Source organism: Callospermophilus lateralis, chromosome 11 (genome assembly GCF_048772815.1).
Source record: "Callospermophilus lateralis isolate mCalLat2 chromosome 11, mCalLat2.hap1, whole genome shotgun sequence".
Taxonomy (NCBI): domain Eukaryota; kingdom Metazoa; phylum Chordata; class Mammalia; order Rodentia; family Sciuridae; genus Callospermophilus; species Callospermophilus lateralis.
The window spans coordinates 59,578,128-59,597,682 of record NC_135315.1 but is presented as its reverse complement, the minus strand read 5'-3'; the positions used below and the strand labels follow the sequence as shown (position 1 = coordinate 59,597,682).

The 19,555-nt window shown below is 38.6% G+C and overlaps 1 protein-coding gene across 5 annotated transcripts in view; it reads left to right on the top strand.

The window, feature by feature from the left end:
- The window catches only part of Specc1 (sperm antigen with calponin homology and coiled-coil domains 1), a 230,697-nt gene that overhangs the window by 131,536 nt on the left and 79,606 nt on the right, over nucleotides 1-19,555 (top strand). For 4 of the 5 annotated variants that reach the window (XM_076870325.1, XM_076870324.1, XM_076870326.1 and 1 more), the window contains 3 exons: nucleotides 4,334-4,541; nucleotides 8,127-8,200; nucleotides 8,569-8,747. In XM_076870325.1, coding sequence (XP_076726440.1) covers nucleotides 4,334-4,541; nucleotides 8,127-8,200; nucleotides 8,569-8,747 — 461 coding nt within the window. Of the gene's footprint in view, nucleotides 1-4,333; nucleotides 4,542-8,126; nucleotides 8,201-8,568; nucleotides 8,748-13,732; nucleotides 15,078-19,555 lie in introns of those variants that run through there. The other variant, XM_076870329.1, reaches the window with a different exon arrangement.

Genomic DNA, 19,555 nt, shown 5'->3' with positions numbered 1-19,555 from the left:
CAAAAAAGTTCTTTGCTTGAGAACCTATTAAGAATAACCACAGCAGAGCTGGGGTTGTGGCTCAGCGGTAGAGCCTAGCACGTGCGAGGCGCTGGGTTCCATCCTCAGCACCAATAAAAATAAATGAATGAAGTAAAGATATTAAAAAAAAAGAAGAAGAACCACAACACTAAGATATTTAAACCATATTTTCGTCTTGCAGGATGCTTTGTTTTGATATACTGAATTCCTAGTTCCTTATATACTGAAACATTGCTAGGTTAGCTGTAAACCTGGTTCCTTAGTGTATTCTCTTTATTTGAAATTTTCTATTCTTGGGACTAGTTTGTGTAAGATGGGACCTTGGTTCTTAATTTGACTTCCTTTATACTTCATCTTACCCAACAAAGATAAACAGATGTGCCTTATGGAAGTCTTTATTCACTGTAGTTGATTGATCTAATGGTAATACTATTTTGACCAGTTACTGATTTCCCCAAGAAGATAATCTAGATGTGTGTATGTGGCACCACAGTATTCCCTAATATCTGCAGAGGTGGGGGCACCACTCCCCAGGAGTTCTCCAGGACTGTAGCCTGCATGCCCTTCTGCCAGGACTTAACTCTGCTGAGGAGAGCTGCCTTCCACAGGGTAGCCCATACTGTGGCTAACTCCCCAGGAGGACCAAGGACCAGGCTTTGCTTCCATCTGGAACAGTACTGAGGGGCATCCTCCCTGTGGAGCTCCCCAGGGGATTAACTGAAGTCTTTGTGCAACAACTTCATGGTTCTGCTTCCTTCTTCCACAGCTTGGACACCCCTCTCCCACTCCCAGGCAGTTCTCAATAAACTTCCCATGTCCACCTCTCCATCTCTACGTGTTTCCAGGGAACCTAACCTGTGATAGAATCTTTTCCCCAAATTCAGTATCTGGCTGAGCGCTGGGAGATAGTGACATTTGCCAAGATTCAGTGGGTCTGGTCTCAGAGCTGCCCTGGCTGTGTGCTCCCAGCACTGCCCTTGGGCTGTGGAGCTACCTCTGCTGCCGCATGCCTCTGGTAATTTTAGGCCATCCGGAATGGTTTTCACTGCCCTCTCCCCAGGAAGTCCTGGTGTTCCTGAGAAATTCCTTTGAATCTACTTGTAATATAATCTTAAAGGACCCATTTCTGAAGAAGTTGATTTTTTTATGTGGTACTGAGGATCAAACCCAATGCCTCACACATATTAGGCAAGGGCTCTACCACTGAGCCACAACCCCAGCCACAAGAAGTTGATTTTCAAAGATGAGTGATGTTTGGAATTATGGAAGAGATTTCTCTTTTCAAGGGATCCTGGGTGTCTGATAGTATAATTCCTGATCCAGAGAAGCTAAAATTCAAAGGAGTTTGTATTGCTGGCCAGCAGAAAAGCCAACATAAAAGGCAGCCTAGAACTCTTAACAGTCATGAAAATAAAAGGTTTGTTCTCAGCTACTTGATACACAGGATTATTCTTTTCAAGTGATTTAATTTCTCCCTCTTTGTTAATCTTTGAAATGAATATTAAAACACCAGCCTGTTATTTATCGAGTCCCTGTAAGAAGTGTTGAGGCTACTTAAGGGCTCTTGGTTTTTTACTTCAAAACATTTTTTATAATAATAATAATTATTATTATTATTATATTTGTATAATTGTAATTTTATTATTATTATTATTATTATTAGGTACTGAGAATTGTACCCAGGAGCACTTTTTTTTTTTTTTTTAACTTTGAGACTGGATCTTACTAAGTTGCTTAGGGCCTCTGTAAGTTAGTAAGTTGCTAAGACTGGCCTTGAGTTTGTGCTCCTCCCGCCTCACCCTCCTGTTCTTTCTTTCTTTCTTCCTTTTTTTTTTTTTTTTTTCCAATACCTTTCTGGAATACACTGTAAAATTGAGAGAATTACTCCAAGAATTGATCAGTGCATTTGAAACAGTAGCTGATCTATAGATTTACTGACCTGGCAGTCCACACTGTACCCATCGCTATGCCATGTCACCACTCTTTGATGCCCATGATTATGATGAGCCAACACATGAGAAATAGAGGGACACAGGAGTCTATAAAGGGTCCAGCAGCCTTGGTTGCACTCAGACCTTCCTTGGTGTGCTCAGTCTTTGGGTTCCGTTGCTCAATTGACTCACAGACATCCCAGACAATTACATGCATATTTCTAGAACTCAGATAACATTCCTCTGCCTGAGTCTTCCCAACAAAGGCAAAGACCATGGGCTGCCTCAGCATGCAAGACCCAGAGCTGCCTTCCCTTACTGCTCTCCAGATTCCTTCAGACTTCAGCCTTCTGTATTTAAAATGTTGTGGCTGCTTCTCCTTGAAATTGTCTTCTGTTTCACAAAATAGCTATTGTTAAGATCATGAGACTTCTGGCTTTTTCAACAAATTGAGATTTTCTTGGTTGAATGGACCTATATTATTATTCATATTGTATACCTAAGCTCATTATAAGATAAAAAGTGGCTCTTACTAAGTGTTTACTATGTATCAGGCACTGTGATAAACTTTCTGAGTACATTACTTCTTGAATCATTCCATTGTTCAGACAGAGGGATTAAAAAGATAAAAGGTTTGATATGGTAGATTTAAAACCTAGTAGTCCAGCTCCCAGAGATTGGAGCTGGAACCATTTTAATGAACAACAGCTTTCAAATATTTTGACCACAAACTGCAGTGATATATTCTATGTCACAGTCCAGAGCCACACATTTTTACAGTTGAAATACAAGTTTCACAGAGCAACGCTGACCCTTAGCACAGGTAGTATACTTTGGCTGTGTTGGTTCTTTTATTAGTTTTCTTACTTCTTGTTACCTACCTACTTCCTCCTTCCTTCCATTCTTCCATCCATTCATCCACAGCTTCCCGAGTGAAAAACACTGCAGGATTGCCCTTCACTGTTTGTTCATTCATTCATCAACTACTTTTGGGGGGTGGGGGTGGGGGGGGTGCTGGGGATTGAACCCAGGGCCTTGTGCATGCAAGCCAAGCACTCTACCAACTGAGCTATATCCCCCTATTGCTTCCCCTGTGTCTGACCTTCAGGCACAGGGGATACAGTGGTGAATACAGCAGATGAAGTCCTTGTCCCCATAGAGTTCACAGCCAGAAGGTTTTGCACATGAAATGCAGTTGGAAAAAAATTACAGATGAAGTCCCTGAAACCCCTCCCCCAAAAAAACTACCTGGGAAGAAATCTATGGGTATCAAGTTTAGATTACTCTCCTAAATATACAGCTATGTAATAATATCCATTAAAGGACTATAGAAAAGGGTCAATGGTGTTTATTGCCGTGTTGTTCAAAATAATGAATTAACTAGTATTTTCAGATGGGGAATAATAATATGCAGTAATTAAAGTAATGTCCTAATGAGATGTGTAGCAATATGGATTCCTCTCCAAAACACAGTTAAAAACAAGTTACAAGCCAAGCCTTGCAAGGCCTTGGAGAAGGCCTTGAGTTCAATCCCCAGCACCAAAAACAAAACAAAAGAAAAGAAAAGGAAAAAAAATAAGTTATAGAACACAAGAATTGTATATTACAGGACAAAAGCATATTACTTATTATATACCTCAGTATAATATTGTACATGAAAAAAACATAATATATCATTTGTGTGCATTATCATGGGGACATATATTTATTATAAAAGTGGAAAACCCTTCAAAGTATGACCATACATCAATTTGGGGATACTGCTTATCACTCTTGGAGGTGGGAGAGAAGGTTGATGTGTTAACAAATATTAATAAAGTAAAAGATTTAGCAAATGTGGCAAAACTCAACTATTGTTAAGTGTGTCTGGGTGAATGGTTATTTCATTATTTGGAGTGCTTTTCTGTGTTAATTATTACAACTTGTAATAATTAAAAACAGATGAAATTTTATGTGCTACTTCTCTGTTTCTGGGGCATGCACATTTCTATGTTCAGATTGGTCAGGTTTCAGGAGCATTGTTTGTGTCTCACCAGCAGAGGGCGCTGCTCCATAGCAGATAGAAGATGGGGCATCCCATCCCTCCTACCAGTGTAGCACCAGCGCCTCTCACAAAAGCAGTGTTCTACCCTTGTATGGGAAAGAAAGTTATTTTAAGTACATGTAGCTTTCTTTCTGTTTGTGAAAAGGGGCACAAAATGCAGCCATTTGGATACACACATTTTCCTGAACATTCCCAGCCTTGTCTGTTTCTCAGACTAAGAACGCAAGAAACATTATATGCTGAGAGCATCCTTTGCTGTTGCACAACCCAGGCTTTCTGCTACTTTTTGGTGAACTTCTTTGCCATTAGACTAACTGGGGAATCTTCTCTGTTCTAGATGGAAAAAGATTATTCTTACCTGAAGGAGATCTGTGATCATCAAGCAGAACAGCTGAGCAGAACCAGCCTAAAACTGCAAGAGAAAGCATCAGAGAGTGATGCAGAGATAAAAGACATGAAAGAAACCATATTCGAATTGGAAGATCAGGTGGAACAGCACCGGGCTGTCAAGTTACACAATAATCAACTCATTAGTGAGCTGGAAAGTAAGTGATGTCACGTCCAGGTGAAACATGGAACGTGCCTGAGTAGGATGCTAAAGAAACTGGTATTCACAGGTGACTGTGAAACAGTTTTTAAGAATGTGTGTGTCTGGGGTCTAAGAAGAGTCTTTTGACTACTCTGTAATCTCTAAAGAATAATGGCACTTAAGAAATAATAATTAATCTCTTAAATTAAGTCAGAAAGTAAATGACAGAAGAGATTATTAACCATGAGTCAGTAGTCAAAACAACTACGAGAAGGAGCATGTGTATTTCAAATGTTAGGTACCAGTATGTGTCGTGAGGCTGCTGCCTCTGTCTTGAGACAGATACATGTGACATATTCTACCACTTAATCTGTTTTGAGTTTAGCTGTGACTGTGTTCATATGGACTTTTTCTATAGATAGTCCCGGTGTAGGAGAGGGTCATTCAAAATGAACTGTTTACTACACTCATCAAGTACAGACAATGTGCTGTCTTTTGGATCTGATGGATAGAGGTTCAGAGTGGTGTGAATAATGTGTGCCTTTGGTCTGAGGGAGAAAACAATTCCAACAAGTGTCCCGTTGACAGTAGGATATCAGATAACAGATGTTGGCCACTTCTTACTATAGAGACATCAATATATGATTTATTTATAAGCTCATTGTTTGCTTTGACTAGGTAAATATTTTTAAAAGATTAAACATTGCCTGCTTTGTTCAAATAAGTTTTATAAAATTATCACATCTAATGTGTCTTGCTTTTATAACACTAACACATTACTAAAAATAGCTTAGTTACCTGAGAAGTTCCCCAATATGTACGATTAATCCTTATTATTCACAGATTCTGTGTTCATGAATTCACCTACTAACTAAAACTTATTTGTAATCCCAAATCAGTACTCATGATGCTTTCGTGGGTTATTTTTGGAAATTCACAGAGAGGTGAAAAATTAGAGTCATCCTACCACTTACATTTCCAACTGAGATAAAAAACTCTGTCTTCTTATCTCAGTTCTGATACTGTATACCAGTGTCCTTTTTACAGTCTACTAATGCCATGTTTTTAGTATTTTTGTGCTTGTTTTTGGTGATTTTTGCTGTTTAAAATGTACTCCTCTACCACAGTGCAATACTGAAGTGCCTTCTGCTGACCTAAGTATAAGAAAGCTGTGATAGGGTCGGGCACGTGGCACACGCCTGTAATCCCAGCAGCTCGGGAGGCTGAGGCAGGAAGATCTCAAGTTCAAAGCCAGCCTCAGCAAAAGTGGGGAGCTAAGCAACTCAGTGAGACCCTGTCTCTAAATAAAATACAAAATAGGGGTGGGGATGTGCCTCAGTGGTTGAGTGCTCTGAGTTCAATCCCCAGGACCAAAAAGAAAAGAAAGCTGTGATGCACCTTGATGGAGAGTCATGTGTGTCAGAAAAACTTGTTTCAGGACTGAGTTTTGAGCCACTGGCATAAGTACAATGTTAATGAGTCAACAACCCAGTGCACTTAGAGAAAGAAAGAAGAACTTCTTCAATCTGCTCATAAGTCTGCTCTGGAAAGTGCTAAAGTAACACATATAGTGCAAGATGACGCTATGGAGAAGATAGAAAAGGAATAAATTATGGATTTGTGAGATGGAGGCCAAAAGGAAGTATGGCAGGCAGCATTATTGCAATGTCAAAAACCAAAGAAATTTACTTTATATGGCTCAGGATCAGGAAAATGATCAGTCCTCATTGCACACCCAGAAGGTGTGAGAGAAGTTAAACTTGTGAGCCAGAAAGGTTCTTCATGCTACAGAATATTTTAAAAATATTTCCTGTGTCACAAAGAAAGGGAAGAGCATGTTTCTAACACGTTTAACATATTCATTTGGCAGACAAACCTATGTAATGCAAACAGTGTTTCAGTTAATGAAAGATGTTGTGACCAGAGGCTTATAGGAACCTAACTCTGTTTTTCACCTATGAGCAGAGATTCAGTCCTTGCTAGTTGAGTGAGCTTGGCAACTTTATGTAGCTACCACAAATAATGAGAATTGACTGTGGTCTACACCTGTGTGATAGTACCTGTTCCATTCCTCCTTAGACATGATGAACTGTAGAGTCTTGGCTCTCAGTATCACCCAGGCTCAACAGTGGTACTAGGAAACAATTAAAGACTATTTCTAAAGAGCACTGCCCTTGAAAAAAGTAAAGTCAAAGGAGATGAGTTCTGTTTTGTTTGGGTTTTGTTTTTGTGGCATATTGCTATTGAGAAGATGGTTGTATTGTCTTTAAATTCTTAAGAGTCAGTCCAGACACAACCAAAAAAAAACAGTGTATAATTAGTGTCCAGAGCAAATTTCAGGCCCATCCCCAGTGGTTATATCATAATCTATCCAAGACTGAAAAATAACACAGAGCATCTTTTAAGGGCTTTTAAACTTCTGTTAGGAATATTAAGGTATTATTAAGTTATATTTTTGTTAGGAGAACCAGGCACACTCAATTCCAACCCTAATCACTCTTTCCCATAAGAGTCTTGAGAGAAACAGGCAGAACAAGAAAAAGAAGTGAAGAAAGATTTTCTTTTCTTTTTTTTTTTTTACTTTTTTAAAATATTTATTTATTTATTTTTAGTTTTCGGCGGACACAATATCTTTGTTTGTATGTGGTGCTGAGGATCGAACCCGGGCCGCACGCATGCCAGGCAAGCGCGCTACCGCTTGAGCCACATCCCCAGCCCAAGAAGGATTTTCTTACTCATGCATTGATCCCGAACACAGATTCTTAGGCTCCACTGCTGGAATAGGATGTGACCATAAAGATTTGTTCTTTAACCTTCTCTAGTGATTCTGATTCATATCCTTAATAGACAAGTGCTGCTCTAGAAGAGAGAAACCATTCAGGAACTTTACCTTGGTGTCTGACATGATGAGAACACTTAAATGGCTCTGATAGCCTCATGGAGCAAATTTGAGACTTGGAGAACCAGTGAGGAAAGTTGTTCTTAATTTGGGAGAGGTGATCAAGCTGTTAGAATATCCCTGGGCCCAGATTCTGTCTTTGCTCAGAGATTCTGGAGCCCATAGGTCTAGAGCTGGTGTCTTACTTACAAATCTGTGCTTTTGAAAAGTGCCGCATGTGATTCAGAGGTTTAACTATGATTAAGAACTGCTACTCTAGAAATGCATTTCAGATTCACAGGAGTAATAACCAGTTACATCCTCTATTATACAAAAGCCCTCTACCTTTCAGTGATAAAGACTATTCAGGACAATTGTGTGCAAATAGCAGGGAAGTGCCCAACACAAGTGTGTAAGTGTGAACAGCTATTGAGGTCTTCTCTTATAGTGCCACATGGTGGTACTTCTGGTGGTATATCCTAAAAAAAAAAAAAAAAACAAAAAAAAAACCCACCACTTATTTCCCAAATTATCCCAATCCCTGTCTTGGAAGAACCTTCTGCTGCTAGCTCCCCATCCGCAGGGTGCTAAAAACTGAATTTATAGTGGAAGGGATGGATTTGCCTTATTGTGACCTGTGGAGCTGTCCCTCTGCTTCCCAGCTTACTTTCTCTCAGAAGTCTCACAACGTTTTCAACTCCTGTCTCAATCACTTGCTTCTAGGCAATGTGATCAAATTGGAGGAACAGAAGTCAGACTTGGAAAGGCAGCTGAAGACCCTGACAAAGCAGATAAAGGTGAGTGTGGGTTACAGCTGTGAACAGGGACTGCCTCCATTGTCTCACTATAAATGGTTCCCAGGGTTTGGAAACATTAGGAAAATACCAGTTGCCCTTTCTAAGTCTGCTTTCTCACCGAACATTTCAACAACTTGAGCCTTCCTGTTGGCAGGAAGTAAAATGAAATCAATGGTTCAGTTTTAGGATGGAGAATTCTGTGACTTGAGGAAGGAATTTCCATCTGTGCCTCTTCTTAGTAGGGAGACAATATGAATGCAGGGCCTCCCTGTGTTCTTCCTTGGTGATTGATATGGTGATTCTAGGCCCTTTGCTACATGTTTGCCCTAGCAGGCGTTTCTCACAGGTGTGGGCTCTGGCATTTTCAGGAGGAGACAGAGGAATGGAGGCGGTTCCAGGCAGACCTGCAGACTGCAGTGGTTGTGGCCAATGACATCAAGTGCGAGGCCCAGCAGGAACTGCGCTCTGTTAAGAGGAGGCTGCTGGAAGAGGAAGAGAAGAACGCCAGGCTACAAAAGGAGCTGGGGGACATGCAGGGCCATAGCAGGTGGGTCATGGAGCGGAGCCTCACCTCCGTGAGTCTGATGAGCACAGTGCTTTGGCTTCTCACTTAATCACTGTGCATGAGGCTGTGTTATAGAGACAAAAGCTTTTGTGTCTCTCTGTGCCAGGTTCTATGATGTCTTTTCTTGGATCAGTCTACCATTAACCATGCCACTTCCCTACTTGGAACCTTCCAAATCTAGGCTCAAATCACTGCTCTCATGGGCTATTTCAAATAAGGCCTGACATAAACCACTCTGTTAAAAAAGATAAGATAGCATGGAAAACAAAAGATCTTGCAGGTTCATGACTTCCCCTTCTGATGTGTTAGCACAAAGGCCCTATTGAACAGATGTTTAAGAGGAAGGTATTCCTAAGGTGAGCTTAAAACTAATTATTATTTAAAATTTAAAGGGAGAGGGACATAGATAAAATTATAAGCAATATTTTAGATGACTAATAAGATGTTATCTTTCCCCAATCAGGAGTCACTGTCCTTAACTTTGAATATTAGGAAATTATTTTTGAGTTTTTAGATATCTTTCAAATGTAAAATACAGTCTTATAAAATCAGATTTAGTGGGTTCTGAATTTTGATGTGTACAGTTTACCCTAATCTTGTTTTTCCAGGATCAGAAGGGTTGTTTGTTGGCTTGTTTCTGCACCTTGAGGTCTGATGTTCTGTGATCATGAGTGTCATGACATTGGAAATAGTGGATTTCTTCTCAGAATTCAGTTCTATCATAAATTTCTATCATAGAATCATAAAATTCTATCATAAAACCTGCTCCAATAAATCCCTGCTCCTTTGTTTATGACTTTTTTATAAAGTGGCCTCTAGAGAAGGAATAATGTGTCCAGTTTCACACTTCAGTCTTGAAAAAACCAGAATCATTATTTCCCAGTCACCTGTCTTTCCTCTAGCCACAGACGTGATTTTACAGGAAGGCAGGAGATTTCCCAGGGTTCCTTGCTGAAAGGACTACAGGGTCATTCTAGTTTGCTTTTGCGTCTGCCTTTGTCTGTCTTGCTTCCGTAATGTCCGTCTTTGGAAGAAGAACTAAGTCGTAGCTTTTGATGCTTCCTATCTATGTTATCTTAAAGATAAATGGTAAGGCAAACCCTGAGTTTTCATGGTGTTCCTAAATAGGTTATTGTATGAGATATTGAATTTCTTCCATAGATTCTAAGATACAGGTTCTAGCTCTACATAATAGGAAATATCTGTGTGTCCAGACAGTCCAAGGCTTCATACACTCTGCACCTTCACATTTAAAGTTACTTTTTCTTTTAAACACAGAATGTTTCTTTCTCCCCACCCACTTTTTTTTTTTTGGTACCAGGAATTGAACCCAGGGTTGCTTAACAACTGAACCATATCCCAGCCCTTTTTGATTTTTTATTTTGAGGTAGAGTCTTGCTAAGTTGCTTAGGGTCTCCTGAGTCATTGGGATTATAGGCATGCACCACTATGCCCAGCTCCTATGATTTTTTTTTTCTTCAGCCTATCTTCCAAATCTAGCAATTTAATCACAAAGTCACAATTTTATCACAAAACCTTTCAAAATTTTAGAATTGACACCGATCAGAACATGGCACATTATGAGAAACCATTGGCATCAGAATGTTTCTTGCCTGTCATTGCATTTGGCAGAACGTCAGACAACTGTTGGTGATGGTTTCTTGTCTGAGTTTTCACTTGTCTGGTAAGCTGCTTCCCTTAAGGAGTTGACTGTTTGCTGGGCTCAATGGCGTGCACCTGTAATCCTGGCAGTTCAGGAGACTGAGGCAGGAGGATTGTGAATTCAAAGCCAGCCACAGCAATGTAGTGAGGCACTAAGCAACTCAGCTGAGACCCTGTCTCTAAATAAAATATTTTAAAAACTGCTGTGGATATGGCTCAGTGGTAAAATGCCTCTGGGTTCAATCCCTGATACATAATAATAATAATAATAATAACAGCAGCTGACCATTTCAAAGTTACTCACTGATAGCCCAGCTACCTCCTGCACCTACCATGGACAAGAATGGAAACCACTCATACCTCAAAGCTCCTGCAGCAACTTAGTGTTTCCATCTTGACTGAATAAGTGCTTGACACTTGATTTGACTTTGACAGTCATCTCATAAGAACTCAAAGGTCATTCTTGGCTCAGCCACAGCCACAGAACTTGCAGAACACCCTCTGATGAGGTCCTCCAAGCACAACTGAGAGAAGGTAAGAGCATCCCGAAAAGCACCTTGACTGTGACATGGGGTTAACTGGTTCGTACTCTCATTTTGAACAGATTGATATTCAAGGAGATTGTTAAGAGCTGGGCTGATAGGTGGGCAAATGAATGATGAGTCTAGATAGGAAAACAAATTAGCACTTGTTACCAAGAACTCAGTAACTAAAACAAAGTGGGATATTATTTAACTGATTAAAGATCTTCATTCCTGTTACATTTTCAGAGATATTTTTGTTTTATTTATCAATTTTTCGAGATGAGGTCTTGCTGTGTTGCCCAGGCTGGTCTCCAACTTGTGCATCCAGGGGGACCTTCCTTCTTAGCCTCCTGAGTAGCTGGAACTACAAACTGCTGTCACCACAGCCAGCTGATGTTTTTTATTTATTTATTTATTTATTTTAAATTTTGGAGTAAGAATAACTCATGTTAAGATTCATGGGAGGGGCTGGGGATGTGGCTTAAGCTGTAGCGCGCTCGCCTGGCATGCGTGCGGCCCGGGTTCCATCCTCAGCACCACATACAAACAAAGATGTTGTGTCCACCAATAACTAAAAAATAAATATTAAAAATTAAAAAAAAAAAAAGATTCATGGGAAATTAAGGCAGTGACATTCTTACACCAGTGTCTCCTTCCTAGACCTGGCTCCATCATATATAATAGTGTTTCAGGGTCCCTTTAAACCATGCTATTCTGAGACTGGTTGGTCAACTGGCCAATTCCTGTAGTGGGAAAGTCAGAAATAAGTGCCAATACTCCATTTATTTGGTACAATCTTTGAACCTCAGTTCAGAAATCTCTGAATTTTAGCTGTGACTTGTGGGCCTGATTTTTCTGTCACAAAAATTTGAACAAACCTGAAAGCAGTCTGTCTTTTACTGAATATATAAATTAATGAATAAAAGAATAATGAAAAACTTTCTCAACCTTGGCTTTTCCCATTTTGAACAATTAAGAGAAAGGCATCAAAATGAAGACTTTCAACCGGGTGCGGTGGCCCACGCCTGTAATCCCAGTGGCTTGGGAGGCTGAGACAAGGAGGATCCCGAGTTCAAAGCCAGCCTCAGCAATGGCGAGGCACTGGGCAACAAAATAGGGCTGGGGATGTGGCTCAGTGGTCAAGGGCCCCTGAGTTCAATTCCCGGTACCAAAAAAAAATGGAGACTTTCATTGAAATTAAAACACCAGATCTGGGGTTGGGGATATAGCTCAGAGGTAGAGTGCCTGTCTACATTTGCAAGGCCTTGGGTTAGATTCCCAGCATGAGGGGGAGTGGGGTCATCAGATCTTCTTACTAAAAAGTTGAGTTCTGAGGCCTGGTCGATACAAAGAATACACATCATGGTTCTATAGGCCACACACAAACTTTGTTAATGAAAGACATTGTTGATGTGCAATACATGATATGGGCTTCGTGAACAGTGGCAGAGAATGACCCATATGCATTTATTTCTCATTCTAAAAATGTTAAAGCCATTATTTTTAGGATGGCTTACATAATTCATACCGTGTTTATCATATAACACCAGACAAGCATCCGTGGAAGATATCTTAAAAAGAAAGAGGTCATTGAAAACACTTAAAATTTGTTTCTAATTAAGGGCATTTGCTTCCATGATAGAATATCTCAGATCACATGTGTTTAGCCCGTACCACCCACTGATTCTCACATTGTCCCACCTGAAGTGAGCAGTGTGGTGGCTTGTCATGTGCAGACTCTGCTGGAATTGGCTTGTAACTTGCATGTGCACATCCACGTCACGCCCTAACATCATTTGTGTGTACCTGTGCTGCCCTCTGTATTGTACTTAGCATTCTAATGTTTCACAGCTGCTCAGCAAGTGTTCTGTAGCTACTGCTGAAGGGGAAGAATGGGAGCTGGAGGTATATATTCTTGGGAGCTAAGATGTAGTCTGTGATACTAAATCCCTGGCCTTCATAGTGGGGGCCAGTTCCCATGGAATTCCTAAGCAATTACTGAACAGACCTCACCTTAGCTCCTACAACTGTCACGACCACTGGCATTTCATTTGACCCTTAATGTAAAAATCAGTACTCTTGGTATCCTTTCACTCCAGGAAGCATAATCTCTTCATTTATATATTTCTTTCATAGTTTAAATTTACATGTTTAACATTAAATATATAGCCTGTAATTGTACATTTTTTTTTCTTTTTTGGCTGTGTTGAGGATTGAACCCAGGGCCTCACACATGCGAAGCAAATGCCATACTGCTGACGTGTATCCCCAGTCCTAGTCTAAGCCTAAAGGCCTACATCTGCCTCTCTGGCTCCTGATCCCCATTTTATAGATTTGTTTTGATATGACTCCCTTAAACCCTTAGGTTTTTTAGTCTGTCATTATATATATATATATATAATGACTAAGGCTAAATATATATATATTATATATATATTTAGCCTTGATAATAGAGGTAAGCCTGAACCTCTCTATAAATGACAGTGGGGCAGGTGTTTACCTGGACATCTCTGCTTCTCCAACATATTTCTTTGTTGGAGAAGTTCTGCTGGAAGGAGCCTCGTAACGGCATTTTGAAGTCTTTGACATTTTTCTGTCTGAAAACCTTTGACTTCCAAAAAATATTGTAATAGTGGGAGTGAAAGCTTATTTGGCCCTATTGTGGGTATTTGCTTTTCTCTGTGGGACAGTATAGACTGTTAATTCTTATGTTATAAACGAAGACCCCGTTGCCTTACGCCACTCCTTTACCAGCCTTCCCTTCCATTTCTATCTTCACAGCTCCATGGTCTCTGTCAGCTAGCAGAGCATTTGGTGGAAGAAAGACAGTCCAGCCCTTGCCATGATTGGAAACTACAGCCATTTCTATATGAAAGGGGGAATCTGTAGAGGAGAAATTACTGCTTTATAAAGAACCCAATTGTTTTGTGTACATTCATTGTTCCCCACAGAGTCATTGCAGTCAAGTCTCTTTACTTTTTTCCTACGTTCTGGAATCAACTCATGCATGATCAAAGATAATCTTTTTGTCCCCCCCTCAGAAGATTCAATGTTCTCTTTTTGGAAGAGTAAAATGAAGTTCAGAAAAAAAATTAAAAACAAGTCCTTTGAAAGAAATATTTTATATGCAACTGGAGTGTTCAGAAAGAATAACTGCATAGCAAACTCCAAGTGTTGGTGAATGTATGGGCTCTCCTTTTGGAGTTTATTTTTATGCTGCCTTTTGGTATAGTATCTGATAGTCTGAGAATTCACACTACCCAAGGCAAAATAAGAAGCTGTCTGCATGATGCCTTATTCTGAAGAAGCTAGAAAGTTCTGCTCCCTTTTATCAAGTCTTGATTCAGCCTTTCCAAGCTGAGGTCTTGCTTTATTACCTCATCTGAAACAAGCTACCACTAAGCTTTGGTCTATTTTCCAGAATCTTTATTGGGCTAAACATAAATAGATATTTGGTTGATAATAAAAGATGAAGTTAACCAGATAGGTATGCAGTAACAGTGCTAACTGAAAACTAATGAAGGACAACTTACAACAAAAGACTTGTGAATAAAGCTTACCATCAAAACTTAAAAGATTTTTAATGCAGCAGTGTACAATTCAGAGTTGGGAAGAACATTTGTGAATATCTTTACCTGATTCAGCAAAGTCCATCAGGCAAAAGCCTACTACTCTAGTTCTCATGTGAGGAGATGTTTACAGTGTACACAGTGTAGGGTTGTTAGCTGCCTCATGCATGCTAAGGATAAGATAGGAGTTGTTATCTAATAAAGGAAAAATTAGGATCAAGAATGATCTTTAAACTCAGGAAGATGTTTTGGGGAATCAAACTGGGGAGTACAGATTCACTAGAAATATTTAGCTTTGTGTGGGAAAGAAGAGACGTTAATGTCTTCTCTGTAAAAATAATTGAGATACTTGCTGAAATTGTCTAGTAGGATTGAAATTTTTATTCTAGGAGATATTTACCTCATTTTATTCTAGGAGAATTTTTAGAATGACTTAAAATTTACTTGCTGGGTGTTTTCAAATAATAAACAACAGTAAATAAAAAAACAATAAGAAAAATGCAACCTCAACTTAAAATGCACAACTGTGTTCACCTGCATATTTTGATCTATCTTTACTCCAGGTACTGTTGAATATTTTTATATGTAAGAGTTTATGAAGTGCTAAATAAATATGTTATTATTTAGAAGAGTCTGTTGTTTGATTTTTAATCATTGATCATGTTTCTTCAGGACCTGTGTTGCTTTAACTCTTTTCCTTAATATATTTTCAGAACTTTTTTCCCTCCATGCTGTGACTCAAATCCAGGGCCTTGTACATGCTAGGGAGTACTTTATCACTGAGCTTATATCTCTAGACCCTAGTTTCAGAACTTTAAAGTAACTAGAATTTGAAGTAGAAATAAGCTGGACTAGAAATATAAGTTGTAGAGAATAGGTTGAAATGGAATATGAACGTAACTTTTTTTTTTTTTAAAGAGAGAGAGAGAGAATTTTTTAATATTTATTTTTTAGTTTTCGGCAGACACAACATCTTTGTATGTGGTGCTGAGGATCGAACCCCGGCCGCACGCATGCCAGGCAAGCGCACTACCGCTTGAGCCACATCCCCAGCCCTGAATGTAACTTTTAATGATTTCATTGTTTGAAAAAGGAAAGGTGAAAACATTATTTTTGCATAAAGTAATATTTAAAGCAAAACTCTAGAGTATCAGAAAATAGTAATACATAGAATTTGAAGTCTAGATTGAAATTTTAAAACTATTTGAAATTTAAAAACAATTAGATTGATGATTTAATAATTTGATTTTTTTCACCGGGTGTGGTGGCTCATAACTGTAATCCCAGCAGCTTGGGAGGCTGAGGCAGGAAGATGGAGAGTTCAAAGCCAGCCTCAGCAAAAGCAAGACACTAAGCAACTCAGTGAGACCCCGTCTCCTGTCTCTAAATACCTCTTCTTTCTTTCTTTCTTTCTTTTTTTTTTTTTTTTTTTTTTAATGTGGTGCTGGGGATCGAACCCAGGGCCTTGTGCTTGCAAGGCAAGCACTCTACCAACTGAGCTATATCCCCAGCCCTGTTTCTAAATAAAATACAAAATAGGGCTGGGGATGTGACTCAGTCGAGTACCTCTGAGTTCAATCTCCAGTACTAAAATAATGATAATAATAATAATATGATTTTTCTTAATTATGAAGTAATATGTGGGAATACTAATGATGAACTGGAGATATGTGAAGAAAAATAGTAATCCTTTTCCTTCTTTTGTCATCATCCTATAAGGTAATCAGTGGTAGCAGTATGTGTATTTTTCTTTATCTTTCCCTTTACTCATATATCATATAAATGTACCAGTAGGGCTCATTTTTATATTTTTTATAAATTTGGAATTATATTCTATACAGTACCATGCACACCTTCACATTTCAGTTGATGTGTCCTGGGCAATATTACAAATCTAAGTAATTTTAATAGCTGCAGGTATTCTACATGGATCTGAGAATATTCAAATGCTGAGATGCCAAGGTTACATTTTTGAATCTTTTTCCCCCCTCAAATAATGGTATAACATAACTGTATATGAATGTATCTTAATTTATTAATTTATTTACTTATTTACTTTTGATATTGGGAATTGAACCCAGGGCCTTAAGCATGCTAAAGACACACTCTACCACTGAGCTACACTCCCAGCGCCGTGCCCCCCGCCCCACCACCTTTTTTTTATAGGATGGGTTCCTAAAAATATGATTGCTGCATTAGAGAGTATTCATGTTTTTATTTTCATAGATATTGCCAGATTATTTACCTTAGAGCTATGATTCTTTAGTCTTTTTTATTATTTATTTATTTGTTTATTTTGTAGTCATGTATGGACAGCATGCCTTTATTTATTTACTCTTATGAGGTGCTGAGGATCAAACCCAGTGCCTCACACATGCTAGGCAAGTACTTTACCACTGAGCCACAGCCCCAGCCTGCATGATGGTGTTAGTCTTGGTGGCATTAGTCTCTATCCAAAGAGACTTTCCAAATATGCCTCTTTTTCTTTTGAGTTAGTTCTGCTTCAAATATTTTAATGGGATTATTACCTTACTTATATTGTTTTTCAAGCGCAGCCTTTCATTTTAAATTGACATCTTTCATCTTGTTCACATTTTTTTTTAATTTTAAGGTAGATGCTGTCAAGAGTGTCTTGTTTCCTGAAATAAATTTACAAATGTCTATTCTGTCTTAAATGAAGTAAGTCTCCTTCTGAAATGTTTTTGTAGGTCAGAATTTATGTCTAGTATTTTCCTCTGGAGAAACTGGAATGAAGGAGCCAACTTCCTGGGTTTGCTGTTGTTTGGCCCATTTGTCCACATTAGGTCCATTCTGTGACTCTCCTGACTTGTCCCTTGTTACTGTTGCCCTTTGTGCCTGGAATAACCCATTTCTAGCTTCTCCAGACAATCCGGTCTTCATCTCCTTATCCTTTGCAAAGATACTGCATGCTCCTTAGGCATCATGTGCCTCCCCATTCCTGGCCTTTGAGCATGGGAAATACTAATGGTTTTTTTCTCATACCTCCATTTTCTTTGCAAGGAAATTAGGGAAAGCCCTTGGGTATTTTCTCTCCCCAACATACACACTTATTCTGTGTAACAGAAACTTAAAATTGTGTAGGTAGTATCTAGTTTCCATTGCTGATGCAAGATTCTGCACTATTTCTCTTACTGTGTTGAAATTTGGAGATTAAGATGTGTTCCAATTGCTGTTTTTTTCCTCTTTGTTTTACTAGTTCTGAATGCCAATTGCAATTGGAAGGTAAAGTTAGAAGATACTGTTTGACACCTGAGAGAATACTTCATAATTTCTGTCTCACAGCAAAGTGACAAACTTCTTTTAGATTTGTTTTATAGAGCTCAGGCTGTAGCTCAGTGCAAAAGCACTTGCTTAGCATGTATTATGCCCTGGGTTCATTCCTCAGTATTGGGGGGGGGGATTTGTTTTGTGCAAAACAGTAAAAAAGTATTTTGAGAAAAGTATATTTCAGGCAAGGGCATAGAATGAGCAAAATGCAGAGGCAGGACATAAAAGGAACAAAACTTGATTATCTGGGCTGAGTTCAAAAACCAGACGGGCAAGTGGAAGTCAAAGGCAGTATGCCTGAATGGCACCAGGAGATGCCTGGGGCTGGGTCGTTTCCAGGAGCCACAGCAATTGTAATCATGTGTTTGGCATGACCAGTCCTTTTAACAAATAATAATCTGCCAGTTGTGAATTTAACAGTGGTGTAATTCAGTGTCTCCCAAGTGGAATTACTTGGGTTTTTGAATACTTCAAAAATCATCTTGCCAGGGCTGGGGATATAGCTCAGTTTGTAGGCCCTGGGTTCAAACCCAGCACCAGGAAAAAAAAATCATCTTGTCTTGTATAGGAGCTCACCTATGCTTAGATTGAAATAGGCTACACCAAGTCTATTTCAAGAAAATCAATGTCATTTGAAGACTCTGTTCTACAACCAAACAAGAAAAGCAATGAATTGGAGAGATTAAATGAAATTTTTAGAGAAAAAAATAATATGCGCATGCACACACATATAAAAACTAAGGCATGTAAGGTAGACTTCCACTCTGTGAGTGGTGGACATGCATTTCACTGTGGCTGATGGGTATGCGCGTGGTGGGTTCATGTGCCAAAGTATCAGAAAGTATGTTTGTCATATTCAGATTATTTATTACCAGCTCCTACAAGCAAATTCTTGTATAAAAATAGGATTTATTTACTGAAATAAATATTGGCATCATTTTTAAAAATATATTTAAATAAATATAATTTTTAAATATATTTAAGATAATTTAACCTATTCTTAAATATATTTAAAATAAATTTAAGAAGAAACTTTAGAACCTTTGTGTGCCTCCATGGAACATTCATGCATTAAGGAAAATTTGACAAAAGCATAACCAGTGGAGCTGGATTTGCATTTCAGATTCCCTACTTAAGAGCCATGTGACCTCTGTCAAACTTTTCCTTCTAAAGTAAGGTATAATAGTATGGAATTTTATAGAAAATTAATATCAATATGTTTTAAAGATATATGGTATACTTTCTAGCATATACAGAGGAGTTATGTACACTTATTTTGCTAAAATTATAATGATTATAGTTTCATACACAGGGAGCAGATAGAAGACATTCTTTATTTCTGTTGTTTTAAATTTGTCTCCTAAACACAAAATACAAAAAATTATTTTCTGTTAGCAGTGGTAGGAGAACCTATATGTTAGAATTACTGAAAGATATGTTTGTATGTAGTCATATTTACAAAGTCATCTAAGTTGTACTTTTGGGTGAGAAGAGATTTTCAAGGCATATTTGATTTACATGTGTGATTTTTATTTTCAGGTTGACCTTAGAACCTAAACTCGGTCTTAGAGGCAATAACTACTCTTGAACAAATATGTACCTGATAGTGGTATCTTACAATTTTTCTTTTATTTAATGCATTTGCTGATATACACCTGGCAACATGCATTAAATGTTTCTTAATATTCTTTGTGGGATGCAGAATTCCTATTTTTAAAAATAATATCTTTATTTTATTAATTTATTT